The sequence below is a fragment of the Aethalodelphis obliquidens genome, unplaced genomic scaffold (genome assembly GCF_003676395.1).
Source record: "Aethalodelphis obliquidens isolate GAN/ISIS:26980383/991018 unplaced genomic scaffold, ASM367639v1 scaffold53, whole genome shotgun sequence".
NCBI lineage: Eukaryota > Metazoa > Chordata > Mammalia > Artiodactyla > Delphinidae > Aethalodelphis > Aethalodelphis obliquidens.
This window is the reverse complement of record NW_020837997.1, coordinates 9,460,311-9,480,996: the sequence shown is the minus strand read 5'-3', so window position 1 is coordinate 9,480,996 and position 20,686 is coordinate 9,460,311. Positions and strand designations below refer to the sequence as shown.

General features: G+C 49.5%; 1 protein-coding gene across 1 annotated transcript in view; it reads right to left on the bottom strand.

The window, feature by feature from the left end:
• The window catches only part of C3 (complement C3), a 34,913-nt gene extending 15,795 nt beyond the window's left edge, over positions 1 to 19,118 (bottom strand). The window contains exons 1-21 of the mRNA XM_027085716.1: positions 18,990 to 19,118; positions 18,294 to 18,486; positions 17,307 to 17,469; positions 17,139 to 17,209; positions 15,000 to 15,094; positions 14,814 to 14,896; positions 14,618 to 14,708; positions 14,419 to 14,521; positions 14,168 to 14,294; positions 13,901 to 14,016; positions 13,654 to 13,800; positions 12,784 to 12,993; positions 12,465 to 12,671; positions 11,017 to 11,175; positions 10,526 to 10,655; positions 10,177 to 10,248; positions 9,798 to 9,995; positions 7,868 to 7,979; positions 7,515 to 7,600; positions 1,626 to 1,768; positions 1,321 to 1,533 (exon numbers count right to left, since the gene is read on the bottom strand). Coding sequence (XP_026941517.1) covers positions 1,321 to 1,533; positions 1,626 to 1,768; positions 7,515 to 7,600; positions 7,868 to 7,979; positions 9,798 to 9,995; positions 10,177 to 10,248; positions 10,526 to 10,655; positions 11,017 to 11,175; positions 12,465 to 12,671; positions 12,784 to 12,993; positions 13,654 to 13,800; positions 13,901 to 14,016; positions 14,168 to 14,294; positions 14,419 to 14,521; positions 14,618 to 14,708; positions 14,814 to 14,896; positions 15,000 to 15,094; positions 17,139 to 17,209; positions 17,307 to 17,469; positions 18,294 to 18,486; positions 18,990 to 19,060 — 2,790 coding nt within the window. The 5' untranslated portion in view covers positions 19,061 to 19,118. The remainder of the gene's footprint in view (positions 1 to 1,320; positions 1,534 to 1,625; positions 1,769 to 7,514; positions 7,601 to 7,867; positions 7,980 to 9,797; positions 9,996 to 10,176; positions 10,249 to 10,525; positions 10,656 to 11,016; positions 11,176 to 12,464; positions 12,672 to 12,783; positions 12,994 to 13,653; positions 13,801 to 13,900; positions 14,017 to 14,167; positions 14,295 to 14,418; positions 14,522 to 14,617; positions 14,709 to 14,813; positions 14,897 to 14,999; positions 15,095 to 17,138; positions 17,210 to 17,306; positions 17,470 to 18,293; positions 18,487 to 18,989) is intronic.
• Between the last annotated feature and the right edge of the window lie 1,568 nt (positions 19,119 to 20,686).

The following is a 20,686-nucleotide window of genomic DNA, read 5'->3' as shown; positions in this document are numbered from 1 at the left end:
GCACTGTTCTTGGGATTACTGTAGCATAAGGCATGATGGCCTCCACCTGACCTTAGCTGTATGACTGGAAGTCAGTTACTTAACTTGTCTGTGCCTCAGCTTCCTTCCTTATAAGGAGGTAATATAAATATCTACCTCGGGCTTCCCTGGTGGTGCAGTGGTTGAGAGTCCGCCTGCCGATACAGGGGACACGGGTTCGTGCCCCGGTCCGGGAAGATCCCACATGCCGCGGAGCGGCTGGGCCCGTGAGCCATGGCCGCTGAGCCTGCGCATCCGGAGCCTGTGCTCCGCAACGGGAGCGGCCACAACAGTGAGAGGCCCGCGTACCGCAAAAACCAAAAACAAAAACATCTACCTCATACCCACTGTTGTGCAAATTAATAATAAAATTATAAATTAATAAAGAAATAACAAGACCTTTAGAAATCTTCCTATGTGCCTAGAAGATTGCTTTCCTGGGGTTAATTCATGTAATCTTCACAACAACCCACTGGAGTGGGTACTGCTATTATCAATGCCATTTTAAAGATGGGGTAACTGGGATACAGACAGGTGAAGTAACTTGCCCAAGGTCACACAGTGAGTAGAACAGAATTTGGGCTTGAACCTGGTACTCTGCTCCAGAGTCTGTTTTTAAACCAAATGCCTCTCAATGGGCTAAATAAAATAAAAATCTAAAAATAAAACAAATAATATAAAAGTAAAACAAAAATTTTAAATAAATAAATAAGAATAAAGAAAAAGAAAAAATAAATGAAAGAATGTACATAAGTACTAACACAGTGGCTGACACATAAGTGCTCAATTAAAATAGGGGCTATCTTAATTAGAATCAAAGGCCCAATGTGAGCCGTCATGTGTCTACAGATAAACATTTTTATTTTATTTATTTATTTATTTGGCTGCACCATGCGGCTTACGAGATCTTAGTTCCCTAACCAGGGATCGAACCCGGGGCCACAGCGGTGAAAGCGCTGAGTCCCAATCACTGGACTGCCAGGGAATTCCCACCAAAATTTTTAAAGTTAAAAAGAAAACTCCTATGCGGAAAGGTGTTACAAAATGTCATATTTGATATTAAAATATATTTTAATGAAAAAAATATTATTGATCTTTGTTTGAGCTTTTGGGTGCACCCTAAAATTGTGTGCCCAAGGAGAATACCTCACTTGCCTCACCCTAATCCCGGCCCTGCTTCCAAACCGCCAGGACTCCTGGATCTCCTAAGGTTGGCCTGGGTCTCTAACCTGGGTTGACAGCACAGGGAGAACAGGAGCCTTTCCTGAAGGACGAGCGGAAGCAGGTACCCCAAGGACTCACCACGACCTTCAGGGTCTTCTTGACGCCATCACTGATGAAGTGGTTGTAGACAGCAGCCTTGACCTCCACCTCATGGAGGCCGACCTTCAGGGGCACAATGACATAAGGCACGGGCACCGAGGACTTGGGTGGGATGATCAGGGTCTGCTGGTGGCGCTTCTTGGCCGTTGCCAGGCTACAGAAGGCTGGATTGTAGAGCAATTCCACCCTCACCTGCCGGGGAGAGAGAGTATCAAGTCAGGGGAATGTACCACAGACCCTCTTCTCCAAGCCCCCATCATGCTTCCATTGCACCAGGGGCCCACCTTGAGCTCCTCCGCCTCCCGGTAGTTGTAGAGGACGGCTCGGATCTCCACCTGCTCATTGCGCACAACAGAGTAGGGTAGACGCAGGTCAATGAAGAAATCCTGCATCACCGTGACCTCATAGGGGTCAGCCACACAGATCCCTGCCCGGGTGGAAACAGAACATGAAGTGTCAGGGGTGGGGCAGGGGGTGGGCCAGGTGGACTGGATCCAAGTTCAGGTCCAGCTTCTTGCCCCTACCAATGTCTCAGTGCTTACCTCTGACCACTGGAGCTGTCCCAAGGTCAGCCTGTCTTTGCAGAAGCCCATAGACGAACCATCATTAATGGTGATAACTTACAGATGGTGGTGGTGGCTGGGAGTTGCCATGATTTAATGGTTCCCATTTTCTCTGTAATTTTACTCATAGATAGATATGTAGGAGGGAAGAAGGCAAGCATAAATGAAGGGTCTATATGTACGATCTCCAAAATGGTAGCCCCAGGTGGTCACTGGGCACTTGAAATGTGGCTAGCTCGAGTGAGAACTGGATTCCTACTTTTATTTCCTTTTAATTAACTTAGATTTAAACTTAAAAAACCAATGCTCATTGTGAATGTAATAAAAACCACTGAATTGTACACTTTCAAATGGTGACTTTCATGTTATGTGAATTACATCTCAATTTTAAAAAGGATGCTTGATTCAGTGATTGGAAAACTTTTAAAGTTTTTAGTTTAAGTATGTTTAGAACAACTTGGATAGGCCAATCTACCTTTTCAACTGTAAATTTTATGGATCCCAAAATACAGATCAGAGTATTTTCAATGAAAAGCTAGCATCCTAATTTAGATGCACTGTCAGTATAAAATACATGGCAGATTTCAAAGGCTCAGTACAAACAAAAATAAAATACATGGACCTTCCCTGGTGGCACAGTGGTTGAGAGTCCGCCTGCCGATGCAGGGGACACGGGTTCGTGCCCCGGTCCGGGAAGATCCCACATGCCGTGGAGCGGCTGGGCCCGTGAGCCATGGCCGCTGAGCCTGCGCGTCCGGAGCCTGTGCTCCGCAACGGGAGAGGTCACAACAGTGAGAGGCCCGCGTACCGCAAAAAAAAAAAAAAAAAACTTGATTAATAAATTTGAGATATTAATCGGTTATTCTTAAATATTAATAGATTTGCTATTGTAACATGATTACTGTGGTAGTGGTTTTGCAAATTTTTACAAAATGTTGAAATAATAATATTTTGGATATATTTGGATTAAATAAAGTGTATTATTAAAATTGATTTAATCTACTCCTTTTTTGTGGGGCTACCAGAAAATTTTAGATGACATACACAGCTTGCATTATATTTCTAATGGACAGTGCTGATCTACATTGTAAAAATTAATGAAAGGACACCTCAACTAAAATTGGAGAAGGGAAGGCCTGTAGAGGGAGCTCTGATGCCCTACCACTGACTTCAGTTATCCCAAACGGGAATATGTTATCCCAAACAGGAAGATGTCAACAGATCCCAACAGGAAGAAGCTTCAATTACAGACCCCAACTGGAAAAGATGTTTGCACTCCCAAACAGAAAGTGCAATTAACTTAACTACAGCAGGAGGAAGGAAGATTTTCTTCCCGCCCAGCAACAAGCCCAGCCAATGAAAACACTGCAGCTCAGCCAATGAGAAACTGTCTTACCTGAATTGTTACTTTCCTCCAATGAGGACATTTTTCTCTTGCTGATGACTTGTTTGCCCTACCCTTCATTCTATAAAAACCTTTAATTTTGTACAACTCCTCTGAGTATCTCTCCTTGCCAGCTAAGATGCTGCCCAGCTCATGAATTGTTTAACAAACCCAATTAGATCTTCAAATTTACTCAGTTGAATTTTGTTAATAACATTGAGCAAAACGATGCTTAAAAACAGTGGTTACTTGTGATACAACAGTTACCAGATTAAATGTAAGCAAAGTGTTGATGCAAGTGAAATTTGTGAAAACATTATCACATTAATCATAATGTTACACCAAGAAATCTATTAAGATTGGAGGGAATTCCCTGGCGGTCCAGTGGTTAGGACTCCCTGCTCTCACTGCTGAGGGCCAATCCCTGACTGGACCAGGGTTCAATCCCTGGTTGGGGAACTAAGATTCCATAAGCCACGCACCACCGCCAAAAAAGAAAAAAAAAAGATCTGATAATTTTCCGTATTCTTCAATGGCAGAAAAAATAATAATCAGAGGCTTGAACAAAATCCTTATTTCCCAATCGACAGTCATTTACTCATCACCCTCGGGGGGTCTGCTAGAGTCACTGGTTTAATTTACCATTTCTTACTTACTATTCACATTTTTAAACTCAAATTTAATTTACTACGGTGCATGAGAACCCAGGTTCTTGTGCTATAAACAGGTTACCTCAAGGAAAACAAAATGATTTTGTTAAATACTAGTTGGCTTGTGTTGCCCGCAGAAAGCTAGACCACTCTCTCTTCGTTTAAAAAAGGAGTTAAACAAGAAGTAGAGACAAGGTAAAGACATCCTTGCACTAGACTTAGCTTTTCTCCTTGAATGAGATGGAAGGAAGAATGGAAAGAGAACCAAAAAAGGAATGACTTATGATACACAATTCCTGTCACTTCAAGGCAGTGAAACAATTATTCTGTGTGATACTGTGACAGTGGCTACAAGTCATGATGTATTTATCCAAACCCATAGAATGTACAACACCAAGAGTGAATCCTAATGTCAACTATGGACTTCAGTTCATAATAATGTATCAGTATTGGCCCATCCACTATAACAAACGTACCACACTAATGCAAGATGTTAACAATAGGGGAATCTGGGGGAGAGAGGGGTACGTGGCACCTCTCTATACTTTTTGCTCAATTGTTTCTGAAAACCTAATACATTTTTTAAAAATCTCTTTGTTAAAAAGAAATGAGGGACTTCGCTGGTGGTCCAGTGGTTAAGAATCCGCCCTCCAATGCAGGGGACGTGAGTTCAATCCCTGGTCTGGGAACTAAGATGCCCCATGCCACAGGGCAACTAAGCCCGTGACCCACAACTACTGAGCATGCAAGCCACAACTAGAGAGCCCACGTGCTCTGGAGCCAGTACACCACAACTAGAGAGAAGCCCTCACGCCAAAACGAAGAGCCTGCGCTGCAACTAAGACCCCACGCAGCCAAAAAGTAAATAAATAAATAAATATTTTTTTAAAAAGACATGGCTACGCCAGAAACTAACACAACACTGTAAATCAACTATACTTCAATTAAAAAAGAGAAAGAAAGAAAGAAATGACTTCTGATGCCTGCTTTGTGTCATTTAAGGGAGCGTCTATGCATCTCCGAAAGACATTTTCCCTTTGATCCCTAAAGTACGTTCTACTCCAATAATAAAAATAATAGCTCACACTCATTAAACATTTACAATGTGTCAGGTACTATTATCACTATTATAAAATCCCAACACTTTGAATAGGTACTATTTCTATCGTGCCTATTTTACGGATGAGCACAGAGAGGCTGGGTAACTTGACGAAGGCCACACAGCTGCCCCGAGGAGGACCTGCGATTTGGACACAGGCACTTGGGCTTGGGAAGCTCCTTGCTTTTAACCTTACTGACTCTTTAATTCCTAACAGCTCACAAGTCTAAAAATTTCAAGTTCTATTGGTTATCATGCTTCAGTCTTTATTCTGAAGTTTGGATTCCTGAAAGTTTCATTCACTTGTGATCCTGGGCCAGTCACCTTCTTTCCCTGGCTTCAGTGTTCTCAGTTGTAGGAGAATCATAGTACCAACCTTATAGGGTAGTTGTGAGCATTAAATGAGGTAATATGTAGAGGGTTAATGATGTTGAAAAGACATCACAGGCAAGATCTAAAAACCACAGGGATTCAGCCCCCCCCCCCCCCGGGGACATTTGGTAATATCTGGGGACATTTTGGATGTCACAACCAGGGAGATGGGTTGCTACTGGAATCTAGCAGGTAGAAGCCATGAAGATACCCAACATTTTATATTACACAGGACAGTCCCCTGCCACAAAGAATGACCCAGCCCAGAATGACATCAGTGATGAGATTGAGAAATGCTGGTGCAGGGAAGAACTCTTCCAACGTTCATGTCCATACAAATCTCCTGGGGATCAGGAGATGTTTCCAGTGATAAAATGCACATTCTGACTGAGCAGGTTAGGAGTGACTAAGATTCTGAATGTCTAACAAACTCCCTGGTAAACCTACTTTACCGGATTGCAGCTGGCCCAGGGAATAGGCTTTGAGGGGCAAGGATCTAACTGTGGTTTTCAACTTTTTTTTTTTTTCAAGCTGCAGGAACTTTTTTTTAGGTAAAGGGAACCTCACACAGAATCTCGATATATGGAAATGTACAACAGGCAAATATGAAGATGCTCTGATTTGAAACAGGGATGGGGGCCCCAAACTAGAACAGTGCTGAGTGGCTTTGGAGTCTCAGGCAGAAGGAAAACTATGTGCTCTGTGCATATGATTTCATCTGCCATCATCACTTGTTCAAGAGAAATTAGCAGAAAATTGCAATACCTTGCATTAGAAGCAAGATAGACAAAGAAGCAGATTTTGAAAATCTTGAAGCCAGGAAAGTAAAATGACAATAAAGTAAAATTTATGATAAATTACAACCAAACAAACTTATACTAGAGTATATTAAGTTCTGAGTTTGCTATAAATAAAATACACTTAATGTTGTGAGTTTTAATACACCTAGTTTTAAAATGTTTTAGTGTTTTCAATAGTTTTTCAACCTCTTTAATGCTCTGGAAAAAATTAACCTTTAGAATATACATAAAACATGCACATGGGACACATCTTTCCTTTTACCTCAAACCCCATTATGGCTCGGCACACTGCTGGTTTATATTTAAAATCTGGATATTTTGTACAACATGTTTTTTTTGCATTCATTTTGATTTTTTTCCAAAAAACCTATTGCATGAAAATATGATTTATCTTGATGACTGAGTTTTTTGGCACCCACTTAATTTTGCATTCAAAGTCGTGCCTCACTCTCCTTGCCCCATTCTCAGACCTGCTATAAGTCATCCATATTTGGCTAGGGTGTGTCAGGGTCTCACACCCAGCCGTTGGTGGCGGTGGGGCGGGAGGGCAGGGGGTGTACACATACAACTTTTTTTGTCGTGTTTCACAATCTAACCACCAATGTTTCAATCACTCATTTCATCCCGCTTCCTCTTTTAGTTTTTCTTTGTCGACCTGTTTTTTTTTGTTTGTTTTTCGTTTTTTTTTTTTTTTTGTGGTACGCGGGCCTCTCACTGTTGCAGCCTCTCCCGCTGCGGAGCACAGGCTCCGGACGGCATGTGGGATCTTCCCGGACCGGGGCATGAACCCGCGTTCCCTGCATCGGCAGGCGGACTCTCAACCACTGCGCCACCAGGGAAGCCCTATTTTTTCTTAATTGCTTTACCCAGTATCATGGCAACATCACCCCTGCAAAGTTTTTGTTGCTATAAATCATTCTGTATGATACTATGATGAACCCTGACCTCAGCTAAGAACTTGCAGTGATCATGATGTATCCATGCATCCTTCGATTGTTACAAATGCACCATGCTGGTGGAGGATGTTGATGGTGAGGGAGACTGTGTCTGTGGTGGGGAAAGGGGTATATGGGAAATCTCTGCACCATCCTCTCAATTTTGCTCTGAACTAAAACTGCACTAAAACTAAAATCTATTTACAAAAAGCACAATGTCACTCACATTCTACACTCTATTGCCTCTCCAGGAACCAGAGGAAAGTGTCAGCCACCAGGAAACAAAGGATCTGTCAGGATTGAATGAGAAAATGCCCGGGGCGGTCTGGGGTCCTGGCCTCCTGAGGACCAGACCACCATCCTCTCTCACCTTTCTTGTCTGACAAGCTCACAGCCAAAATCTCCCAAGTGGTGATGGAGTCTTTCAAAAACACGTTCATGAGCTTCGTGGAGATTCTGGATGGGGGAGGGGAGGCATTAGAAGATACCTAGCATGGTGGAGGGGGAGAGCTGGTAGGGAGGGGCCCCAAGGGACAGGGTTGGAGTGGGGCTGGCGGGTGGGCACGTGTAGGTAGCCCCAACTCTTCTAGGCTAGGTTGCGTGATTCCACAATGATTCCAGAAAAGAGGGGGCATTGAGGTGCGTGCAAACTCAATGTCCAGTCTGGGGTGCTGATAGGGGCTGGCCTGGGGGTGGGTGGAAGTGGGAGCATCCCAGCCTTACCCATTTTTGTCTGCGACTTTAAGGTCCTCAACAATGGTCCACAGCCAGCTCTCTGGGAACTGGCTTCGGGAAATGATGTCCTCCTCCGGCATTATTTCATCATCCAGGTCACCTGCGGGGGGTGGGAGTTAAAACAGACCCACTTTCCCCACTGTCCCCTTTTAGATATTTATCTCTATAATACCCTGGAGGGATTCCTCGCAGCAACACACCCAGGGTCACGTGATCACTTCCGGGGACCCTAGGCACATTTGCCTCTGGGGGTTCCTTTCTCCATAAAAAAAATTAAAAATCATATTTTACAATTCTGTTGGTAGAAAGGTGAAAATAAGCCAGGCTGAACTGGACTGATTGTTTTTTTCCTGTCTTTGATTTCCAAGGGAATGAAAACATTTGCATGAATCAGCCTCTAAAAGCATCACTGGCCCCCAAGCACCATGCCTGATGGTTACGTCCATCCTGAAAGCAACGGGGTGAGCTGAGAGATTCCCCAGACTTGGTGGAGATCGCTGAAGAGATGGTGGCCTTTAAATGCCAGCTTGACCCCGTCTGCACGTAAAAGAAGCTGGGCTGCAATAGAGTTCAACCCTGGCTGGGCTTTCCTCAAAAAACGATGCACAGATTTTAATTTGGTTCTGGGTCTGCCTAACGACAAAGTAGGTGGAATTCCAGAGATGCCCAAATCCACCCATACTCTGGAATAACCCATCAAAGTGCCCTTGGGGTACTAACTTTTAATCAACCCTCTGTCTCACCCCAATTGGCTACAGAAATGACACAATGCTGGGAAAAAAACCAAACAAACACCCGTGTGCGTAAATTATACCCCAGTAAATCAGAAGTTTTGTCCAAATTTCCTCTTTGTGAAAGAAAAGTCTTGGGTCACTGGAGCAGACAGCACCACGTCTAGTTATTGCAATTTGCAAAGAGACTGAAGGTAGAAGTCTTTGTTCATGCGTATTGGGAATCTTGGTGTCTTTGGAGCGGGGGAGGGGTGGAGGAGTTGCTAGCTTTCCAGATAAAGGAATTTAGACCTACTTGACCCCTTTGGCAATGGCGGCCACTGAGAGGTGTCTGCAAACATTCAGTTTTGACAAAGCGCATCCTGGCAGAAAAGTCCTTCTCTTAGTTAAGACATATTAAAAGATGTTTAAGAAAAGGAGGGATCAGTTCACACCGGGGTCCTCTGCCTCTCAGCAGACGGCAGTGGGGACTCTTGTTAGTTCTGTAAATGCCACTTGGTGGTGGAGACCATTCTGGTTTTGCTTGAAATGGGCTTCTAAGAGAATTTTCTCTTGGCTTTGCTTAAGACTGACTTGGCCTGAGATATAAAGTTTCAAGTGTGTACATCCAGAACTGAATGAATGAATGAATGGACGAACATCAATTAGGCGTAAGTTAGGCACCTCTCTTTGGAAGGCAACATGAATTAGTTTTCTTTGGTGAAGGCAAGGCTAGAACCCATCTTAGTCTTCCCATTGGCAACTAGTGTGACCAGCCCTATCATCTAGAATGTGCCCTCAGACCACGGATGTCCTGGGCACTGCTAAGGTCAAACTTCAGAGTGACAGGGCCAGGGCCAGGATGACCCTCCCAGGCAGGAAGTTCCTTTGCCTCAGGATGAGCCTTCCAGGCAAGGGAAGGAGGACCTAGTCCCCCACTGGACTGGGTCCTTCTTCCCTCAGACCTGAATCACCTAGCTCCTCATCTGAAGGCTTCTTTCTTCCTCCGACAGGCACCTCCTCTCTCCTCGGATAAGCACCTCCCTCCTTGGACAGGCACCTCCCCCCTTGGACAGGCACCATCCCCCTTGGATAGGCACCTCCCCCGCCTTGGACAGGCACCTCCCCCGCTTGGACAGGCACCTCGCCCTTGGACAGGCACCTCCTCCTCCCTTGGACAGGGGCCTCCTCCCTGCCACCCGACTCACTCCTGGCCAGCTCCAGGGTCCCGTCGCGGCTGTGCTGTAGCCGCAGCTGGGCGATGTATTCACAGCAGTCCAGGAAGGCCTTCACGCATGCGTCGCCTTGCAGGATGAACTGGGCCCGGCGCTGGCACGGGAACTTCATGGGGTTGTCCCGCATGCCGTCCTCACAGCACTTGCGCAGCTCCTTGTTGTACTGACCGGCTGTGGGAGCACAGATCCCCCGCCCCGCGCGCCCTCAGCCTCGAAGCAGGAGGCACTCAGGACAGACCCCAGGGAGAACTTCCCCACGGCCAGGCCCTCCCCCTCCCTCTCCGTCTGGGATCCCGTAGGGGCTGGATCTCGGGTGGGAAGCGGTGGGCGAGCGCCGACGGAGGGCTCCCACCTTTATCCATCCTCTTTTCCATGAGCTGCACCGAGCGGCGTCGGCGGGGGGCTGGTTTCGGGCACTCAGGATCTACGGGCAGGTGGACCGGGAACCAGAAGGATTAGGCATCTACTGTGTGTCCTTGGTTTCCTCCCCACAGTGGCCCCCCGTGAGGTCGGGGTGTTATTGCTCCCATGTGACAGATGTAAAGACTGAGGCTCCGAAAGAAATAATACGCCAGATGGTGGCGGAGGCGGGACTTCAATACCCCCACCCCCATCCCAGAGCGCTGCCCTTAACCTGTTCTCAGTCTCTGGGAGGTGGAAGCCCTGCCCCTCCCTAGCCCTGCTGCTGGCTGCATCCTCACCTGTCCTCTGGTTGGTCTGTAGGCCTTTGCTGGTCTTGAGGGCCAGCCCTGCATCCGTGAAGACGCCGGCATAGTCCCTTCCACTGCCTGGGGTACAGCCAATGTCTGCCTTCTCCACTACGTCCCAGATCTGCAGTGGGGAGTGGAGGCCGAGAGTGTGGCGAGATCGGGTCAGCCGTGCCTCCACCGATTGGCCAACACGTCCATCCAACCCCACCCCATCCATCCTCATCCTGGTCCCCAGGCTGGCCGGCCATGGTGGACCATCTGGAGTTAGACCTGGAGCTGTGTCCATCCCCGGGACCATCCCCAGCTTGGACCCTTGTCCATCCACATTCTCATCGTCAACTTGACTTCAACCCATCCCCGTATCTGCGTCCATTCGGACCTCTACACTTAACCCACACTCAGACCCATTTGTTCCCCCCAGCACCATTCCCACCTCAACCCAACGCCGTCTCTAAACCAACCTCAGTGACGCGGGGGCATACCTTACTCTGGGTCAATTTGTTCTTCTTATTCAGCACAAACACGCCCTTGTCCACGGCCACCAGCCCCACTCGGGACCCCTGGTCAGCCTCGATCTTCAGGGTTATCTGTTGCCCAGGCCTATGGTGCTTCTCTTCCTTCCCGCCATTTTTCACCACCAGCTATGGTCAAGGGTGGGGTTGGGTGGGGGGACGTTTGGAGGGGAGGGAGGGAGAAGTCAGCCCTGCAAGGCCCTGGTCTCTGGAAGCCAAAGACAAAGGAGGTCCTGGGCTGGACTGAAAGGAGAGAGAGAGGAAGGGAGGCAGGCAGAACCGGCCTCAGGCAGAAAGTCAAGAAAAGAGAGAAAGCCAGGAGCAAGAGAGATACTGAGTACAAGCTTCCAGTTACAAAATAAATGAGTCTTGGGGATGAAAGTCAATAACCACGTAGTATCTCTGTATGGTGACACACGGTCACTCACTAGACTCATCGTGGTGAACACTTTGAAACGTAGAGAAATATCGAATCACTATGTTGTAGACCAGGAACTAACATAGTGATGTAGGTCAATGGTGCTTCACGACAAACAAACAGACTCAGAAAAAGAGATCGGATTTGTGGTTACCAGAGGTAAGGGGAGGGGGAATTGAACTACAACTTCCAGTTGTAAGATGAATAAGTACCAGGGGTGTAATGTACAAGATGCAAATATATATAATTAACGCTGCTGTACGTTATATATGAAAGTCATTAGAGGAAACCCTGAGTTCTCACCACAAGGGAAAAGATTATTTTTTCTATTTCTTTAATTCTGTACCTCTATGAGATGATGGATGTTCACTCAACGTACTGTGATCATTTCACGAGGTACGTAAGTCAAATCATTATGCTCTACACCTTAAAGTTAGTGCTGTGTGTCAATTACATCTCAATAAAACTGGAAGAAAAAAAGATACTGAGACTGAAACATAAAGGGAAGAAAAGAAGAAGAGAGAGGCAGGAACCCTGCAAATGGAGGAGAGGAACAGATTCAGAAGGTTGGAGAGAGGTCTTCCCTGGTGGCGCAGTGGTTGAGAATCCGCTTGCCAATGCAGGGGACACTGGTTCGAGCCCTGGTCCGGGAAGATCCCACATGCCGCGGAGCAACTAAGCCCATGTGCCACAACTACTGAGCCCATTTGCCACAACTACTGAAGCCCACGCGCCTAAAGCCCATGCTCTGCAACAAGAGAAGCCACCGCAATGAGAAGCCCGCGCACCGCAACGAAGAGTAGCCCCCGCTTGCAACTAGAGAAAAGCCCGAGTGCAGCAACGAAGACCCAACACAGCCAAAATAAATAAATAAATAAAATAAATTTTCAAATTTTAAAAAGGAGTTGGAGAGAGACAAAGCCAAAGGGCCCAAGATGGGGAGAGTGACAGCCAGGTGGAGAGTCCCCAGATGGGCACAGAGAGATGCCACAAAGCTTACCGTGCCCACACATGAGTCCTTGACATCCACCCACACGGAGTCGGCCACCACCTCCCACTGGTTGTTGCTGGTGATCAGCGTGTAATAGGCCACCAGGCGGAAGGAAGGGATGAAGTCCGGTGTGATGGTCATGGGCAACACCACCAGGTCCTGGCCGGGCTCTCGCACCTGCCGCCCCACCTTCAACAGCTTCCCCTTGTTCATGACCTGGGGAGAACAGGTCGGTATAAGTATCGGAAAGGTAAGAGGGAGGATGGCGGGGGCAGCCGGGATGGTGGAGGGCTCCCGGGGGTGCTGGGTGTTCTAGGAAGCCACAGACCAAGTAAGTGTAGTAGCGGATCTTGGCTTGGTGGCGGGGGTCCGTGCGCAGGTGGAAGTTGACATTGAGAGTCTCCCCAGGCCTGAGCTCCACTCGGGGCACAGAGAGGTGCAGGTAGTTGTTGGAGTTGCCCTGGGTGTTGTAGGGTAGGGCCTGCATGGTCCTAGTCGCCTGTCGCGCCTCTGGGATATTCTCCTTCCGCGTGCGTACCTGGGCAAGGAAAGATGGATGCATGCTGGCCCCCCAGAGATGTCCACACCCATATCCCTGGGACCAGGGAACATGGTATTTTATGTGGCGAGAGAGACTTTGCAGATGAGAATAGGTTAAGGATCTTGAGGAAATGGGGAAGAGATGGGATTATCCAGGTGGGCGCAATGCCATTGCAAGGGTCCTTATAAGACGTCTAGGCAGAAGGTAGGACCCTGCTGTGCAGATGAGAACCCTTCTATGCATGCAAACTACCATATATATGTAGGATGGATAAACACCAAGGTCCTACTGTATAGCACAGGGAACTAGATACAGTATCCTGTGATAAACCATAATGGAAAAGAATATGAAAAAGAAGATATATACAAATATATATATATTCAGTCATATATATATATATAACTGAGTCACTTTGCCGTGCAGCAGAAATTAACACAACATTGTAAATCAACTATGCTTCAATAAAATAAAGTAAAAAAAGAGCCCTTCTATGTAAATGAAAACATCTCTCTGTGGATGGTACATCCCTTTATGCAAATGAAAGGACCCCCCTGTATGCCCAGGACAGGATCCCTTTGTGCAAATGTCAGGACCCTGCTGTACAGAATCAAGCCCCCTGTCTCCTGGTGTGGGGTCGCGAGGCCGGCCTGGACTCACGGTGATGGTCAGGGGCTGCCGGTCGTTGCGTGTGTTGATGCTCAGCTTGGCCACACCGTCCTCCTGGGTCAAGGACTGCACGTTGGTGCCCTGGGTCACCACCGGGATGTGGCGGGCAGGGGAGCCGTCGGGGTTCGTCACGAACACCTGTGGGTGCAGGCCAGGTGGAGGGGGTTCAGGCAGACCTAGAGGCATGGTCAAGCTCAGGAGCGGTGGAGGGGGTTTGCAGCCCCGCCCTGGGTCTCACCATGAGGTCAAAGGGCATGGCGGGTTTGAAGAACTTGGGGGTCTTGGTGAAGTGGATCTGGTAGGGGGAGGTCACGATGGGGATCCCGGTACGCTCTGCCTCCACCATGTCGCTGCCTGAGGGGGGCCAATCGTGAGGGTGGGCTCCTGGGCCACTCCTCAGGACCAGGCCTCCCCCCTCAGATTGGACTCTGCCTTCATACTGGGCCTCCCATCTCAGACTGGACCGTACAGTGGTGCTGGGCCCCTGCCCTCAGCCTGGCCTCACCTGAGTGCAGGATGACGGTGACAGACACGTATAAGGACTTGCCCACCAGGGCGTCGGCTTGGGAGGGCTGTACCCCGTTCAGCAAGACCTGTCGTTGCAGTTTGGCCTCCCCAGTACCGTCAGTGATCTGGGGGAGACAGTGAAGGCTCAGCGGAGGCGGGGGTTGGGGTGGGGAGGGGGGCTCAGGTACGGGAGGGGCGCTGATGGGGACAAGAGTGGAAGAGACGTAGAGGGGGGCCTCTGTCAGGTACCGGAACACGGGTGAGGGAGTGGGCCAATGAAATCCTCCGGTCGTCATCCTGGACTCCAAAGATGACGAAAGCCGTCCCGTCCACATTCTCCCCGTACAGGAACCTGTGAGGCGGGAGAGCCTCAGATTCTCCCCCCTCCAAACTCCTGTTGGCTGTGGCTGAGCCCCTCCCCCCAGCTGGTCCCGCCCCTGTCCCTCACCTGGCAATGATGTTGACTTTCAGGCCGTTTGGGTCATCGATGTAGTAGAATTTCTCTTCAGGCTCCACTTGGACCTCAAAACTGGGCAGCACTGGGGGAACAGGTCGTGGTGGGCAGTGAGCCAGCACTGGGCCCAGAATTATGTGCTCCCCCCTCCTTCCCCACGCTCCCACCCGCGGCTCCCTGCTCCCCTTACCGTATTCCTTCACCTCAAACTCGGCAGAGAAGCCCTGCTGCGGAGAATCTTCGTAGTGGGCTTTGATCTTCCACTGCCCCATGCTGTGGCGAAAGCAGGCTAGTGATCTGACCAGACCTAGCAGCCCCCCACTCCCTCTTCTGGGGTAGGGGAGCCCTGAACCCCCTCCTGGAGAGCGTGACATACTTGACCAGCTCTGGGATGTTCCAAGACAAGGGCAAGATGCCAAACTGGTTGTGAGAAGACAGGGAGTCCCGCTTGATGGGAATGCCATCGGGGGTCTGTGGGGAGACAGGGAGAGAAATGGCTCTTCAGAGACCAGGCTTAGCCCTTTGGCTCTCCCCTCCCTCTCTGTGTCTGGACACTGTGTCGTGTCTACAGGGGCAGTGGTTAAGAACATGCACCTGAGCCAGTCAGCCTGGGTTCAAATCCCCACTGTGCCACTTACAAGCTGTGTGACGTGGGCAAGTTACTTAACCTCTCTGTGCTCAGGGTGCACATCTAGAAAACGGAGATAATTATAGCTCCTATGTCACTGGTTTGGTATGGTGATCAGTGTCTCTCTGAAGACTAATAAAAACTAGCGTTTATCACCTACTTTTGTGCAGGACCCTGCACTAAGCGTGTGATTTGTATAAATCACACATAATTGCCCACATTTGCCTTTTTTGACCTAAAGCATAGCAATGTCGCATGGCTTGACCTAACACACATATCATTTCATTCGTTGCCAACAGTTAAACAACAGGAGGACATCACATAGGAATCTGGTGTTCCGGCTTCTCTTGGAAATTGGGGTAATTGTGGATAACGTGCTCCTGTCGGCACAAGGTGACATTTCATGGGAGCCGGGCAGCTCTGTGCCTTTAGAGGAGGTGTGTGTTGTGTTCTCTGTTCCCCGCATATCCCACAATCCCTAAAGCCAGCTCACAGCCTTCAGAACCTGGTCCCTGTTAGGTTTGTGTGATCTCAGTACATACTCACGAAGACCCCGTGAGGAGCACATACTCCATTCCTTACCTTCCTTCTCTCTCCGTTCCTCCTACACTTGTTTTTCCCTGCCCATCGCTCCCCGCTTCTTTCTCCCCTCTCCTTCCCTCTCTCCCTTCTTCCAGTAAGTTTTTATTTACCCTACTACCTGGCAAGCATGGCGTCAACAGATAATTCCTTTCCGTTTGGAATTTAAGTTCAAAGGATGTTGGGAGAAGGTGCAATTAACAAATGAATAAATCCAATTTAGAAGATGCTAAAGGGAGATGGCCCGGAAGGAAAATAAGAGTGGAGGAAGGGAAGATGAGAGTGGAGTGCCTGTGTGTGTGTGTGTGTGTGTGTGTGTGTGTGTGTGTGTGTGTGAGGGGGGGAGTTGGGGGGACGGGTGAGAGAGGGGGTGTTGCAATTTTTTTTTTTTTTTTTGCGGTACGCGGGCCTCTCACTGCTGTGGCCTCTCCCGTTGCGGAGCACAGGCTCCGGATGCGCGGGCTCAGTGGCCGTGGCTCACGGGCCCAGCCGCTCCGCGGCATGTGGGATCTTCCCAGACCGGGACACGAACCCGTGTCCCCTGCATCGGCAGCCGGACTCTCAACCACTGCGCCACCAGGGAAGCCCTGGGTGTTGCAATTTTATGGGGCGCTCAGAGAGGTCTCACTGTAAAACTGGGACACTGGTGATATTTGAGCAAAGACTTGAAGGAGGTGATGGAGCAAGCTGTGTGGAAATTTGGAGGAAGAGGGTTTTTTGGGTAGGGGGAATAGCCTGTGCAAAGGTCCTGGGGCAGACTGTGCCTGGGCTGTTGGAGGAACAGTGAGGAGGCCGGTGTGGCTGGAGCAGAGTGAGCGAGGGGGAGACAGGGAGGAGGTGAGGGCTTGGAGGGGACGGGGTAGGTAGGGCCAGGCCTAGTGGGCAGCGGGGAGGACTTGGGCTTTTACCTCGAGGGAGGTGGGAGCCCTGGAGCGCCGCGGGCAGAGGAGGGGTGCTCACAAGCGCCCTCTGGCTGCACTAGCCGGAACAGACTACATAGAATTAGCGTCTGTCATTATGCCAATCTTCAGATGAGGAAAAGGAGACTTGGAAAGGTGAAGTGACCTGCCCAGAGTCAAACAGTGACCAGGGGTTTATCGGGACCCAGAATCCACGGGCGCAAGCATCTCCCTACGTAGTCTCCCTGGGCCCCCGCCCCCTCTCCCCATCTGTGTGCCTCTACATATTTCTTTGCCTTTAGGTCTCTGCTGCTGGGCCTTTGCCGGTGTCTTCTTTCTCTGTCTCTATCTCTTTGTCTCTCCCCGAGTCTCTGCCCCGGGTAGGTCTGGGGCCCCGGTTGGCTGGTACCTCAATGCTGACGATAACTGTCTGGCCCACGGGCAGCAGCTTGTGGTCAACGGTAAAGATCCGATAGAGGACTGAGACGAGGCGGGAGAGAAAGGGAGAGCTGGGTGAGGCCCTGCCCCTCCCCCCAGCCCTGCCCCCGGCCCTCTCCAGCCACCCCCAGACCCTTACCCGTGGAGCCTGGGGTGTAGATGGTCTTGTCCGTCTGGATGAAGAGGTACCCACTCTGAAGGCTTATCAGCACCACCTTCTCCACCAGGACGTTCCCGAAGGCCGCCTGGACAGTCACGAATTTGTGCCCCTTCTCTGATTTTAACTCCTTGCTGGCCGGGATCTGGGCATGAACAGGGGATTATTAGGCGTCTGCTCTAGGGCCCCTTGTCTTTGGCTGGATCCACACCTGCCCCTCTTCACAACAGAGCCTGCCCATCACTCCTGGTCTCCCTTGTTTGCCAAAGTCTGGGGAAAAAAAGTGTACTTGGAGAGAGGGCAAGGGCAAGAGAGGGGGTGGGAGTCAGAGGGAAGGATGGGAAGGGGGAATCAGACAGTGGGCTCAGAAGAGGGAGAGCTCAGAACGGGAAGGGGACTCCGAAAGAGGAGGAGACTCAGAGAGGGGAGGGGCTCTGAAGGGAGAGAGGGCTTAGAGGGAGAGGGGCTTGGAGAGGAGGGGCTCAGAAATGGGGGGGGCTCAGAGATGGTCCTGCTTGGAAGGGGGTGGAGTTGAGAGAGATAAGGGGGCTATGTATAGCACAGGGAACTCTGGTCAATATTATGTAACAACCTAAATGGGAAAAGAACTTGAAAAAGAATATATACAGGTATATGTATCACTGAATCACTTTGCTGTACACCTGAAATTATCACAGCATTGTTAATCAACTCTACCCCAATATAAAATAAAAAGTTTAAAAAAAAAGGTGGAGGCACCTCAGAGAAAGCACTGGAAGAAGCAGCGGGAGGGGCTCAGCAAAGGGAGGGACTCAAAAGGGGCGGAGATTCAGAGAGGGGACGGGCTCAGAATGGGGAGGAGACTCAGACAGAAGGGGCCGGGCTCAGATAGAGTGGGTGGGGCTCAGAGAGGGAGGAGGGGCTCAGCAGCCGGAGCGCTCAAAGAGGGGGTGGGGTGTCAGCGGGGCTGGGCTCCCCGTGCGTGCCCACCTTTATGGTGACGGTGCCCAGGTAGCCATTGGCACTGTTCAGCTCGGTGTTTTCGCTGGACAGCACTTGTTTCTTGGACGGGAAGTCGTGGACAGTGACGGCGACTGGTATATTCCCTTCCCCTTCGTGGGCCTCCAGCACCACCGTCTCCTCGCTCTCCAGACGCAGGATGTTGGGGGTGATCATGGAATACCTGCCAGAGGGGAGCACAGGGCATGGAGCTGTCATGCCTGGAGCCCGAGATGCCAGCCCTATCCGGTTAGCGCTCTGCCCCAGCCCCTGTTCCCACAGGGGATCTGGTGACCGGCAGACAGCTCAGGGGCTTCAAATCCCATCAACTCCTGAACCTTCAAATCAAAACCACCAACTCTGGGAGCCCTGACCCCTAAATCTTTAAACACCCCAAGTCTCTAAACACCCAACCCTGGAACGCCCTAAACTTCTCCCTAAACCTCTAGCACCCCAGACCTATAAATACAGCCAACTCCACCTCCTCATTCACATACACCCATACGAAATCCCTAAACCCTTAAATCCTGAAACTACAAACTCCCAGATCCTATGAAGTCCAAACTTCCCGTCCACAGAATCACCCAACACCGCGCATGCGCCCTAAACTTGCAGGGACCTGTACCCACAAATGCCCACTCCCATCTCAGAAGCAGCCTTGTTTGGGGTCGGGCTGTGACTACTCACATGGGGTCCCCCAGGGCCAGGGGGAGACTGGCCAGCAGCAGCAGCAGACTGGGACCCGAGGTAGGATGCATGGTGCCAGGACAGTGAAGGGACAGAGGGATGGAGGGACAGAGAGACAGAGGGGCAGGGGGAGGAGTGAGCAGAGCTTGCTGGAGGCTGCCTTTTATCTAGCTCCCGCCTTTCTCCCTCATCAGCCCAGCCCTCCACTCCCCATGGGCTCCCCACTCCCTGGTACTGCCCCAGATTTCTCAATAGTATTTACTAAGTTTTTCAGTCTGTGGGGCAGCATGAACTTGGGGTAAGTAACCTGAGGGCATGTCCTCCTGCAACAGGAACACAACAGCCTCCTGCCCTGGGCTCCCTCAGGGTCAAGGCCAGCTGGTGAACAGGGATCTTTCCCTGTCACACCCACTTGGTAGTAGAGGAAAATTGAGGACAGAGGGGGCCCCCCCACCCCAGATATGTGGGCCTGATCCTCAGTCCACTTTTGGCTGTGCATTTATTCACCAAACCCTCCCTGTGAGTCCATCTCTATGCTGGCAGCTGGAGTCCCACTTCTAGAATCTTCCATGCTGGGGTGGGGGTGGGGGACAGAGTCCAGCACCAAAGCTTGTAGCCCCATGGAGTGCCTTCCCCAGTGGAGAAGAACTCAGCTTCTTGGGGGGTCAGGGAAGGCTTCTTGGAGGAGGGGACATTTCAGCTGGGCTTTGAAGTATGTGTAGGAGCTCACCATCCAGGTAAGAATGTTTTCTAGGGCAAGGAGAGTCTGGAGCTCCCTTCACCTCCTCTCATCAAGAAACCTGAGTAGTGGAACTTCCCTGGCGGTCCAGTGGGTAAGACCCTGCACTTCCACTGCAGGGGTCACGGGTTCAAGCCCTGGTCGGGGAACTGAGATTCCCCCATGCCTCAAGCTGTGGCCAAAAAAAAAAAAAAGAGGCCTGAGTGGCTGTGATGGTTTATAAAAGTCATAATTGAGGAAAGTCCCATGGCTAGCTTTTGTGTTACATCAGCAACCTCTTAGCATATTATTATTATTATTAAAAAATGTATTTAAATTTTTGCATACTCCTATGGTTCCGCATCTAAAAATAACCTTCCTCCTGCTCCTATCGCTAGCCATCAGGGTCTCAGACAGGACCATGTAACCAAATCTTGTGTTTCTTTCCAGAGGTATCTTATGTGTTTACAAATGTTCACACGTTTTAAAAGCAAACATCAGCAAAGCTCTACACACTCTTTCTTCTGGTCTCCCTGGGTTACACCTTTTGCTGTTTCATAAACAATTTACCTTAGACATTGTTTAATATCAGTGCTCAGAGAGCTTCCTTGTTCTTACAGGCAACTGCCTAGTATTACATTGTGTGGAAGTAACCAGACTGGTGGACAGACAGACTTCCTATTGTTACAAAACCACACTCCCTCCAGGGAGTAATCTTGAGCTTGCATTATTTCCAGCTCTCACAATTATTAAGTGGTAAACTTTGGGCAACTTACTGATAACCACCTGAGCCTCAGTTTCCTCCTGTAAAGTAGGGTTATAACAGCAGCAACTTCAAAGGGTTCTTATCGCAACGAGAAGAGATAATTCTGGATCAAAGCCTGCGTGCAACGGTAATCTTGCTAGATACCCCTAAATTCTCCTCCATAATTATATTGATTTGCATACTTGCCGGCCCTGCACAGAATCGCCAATTTCC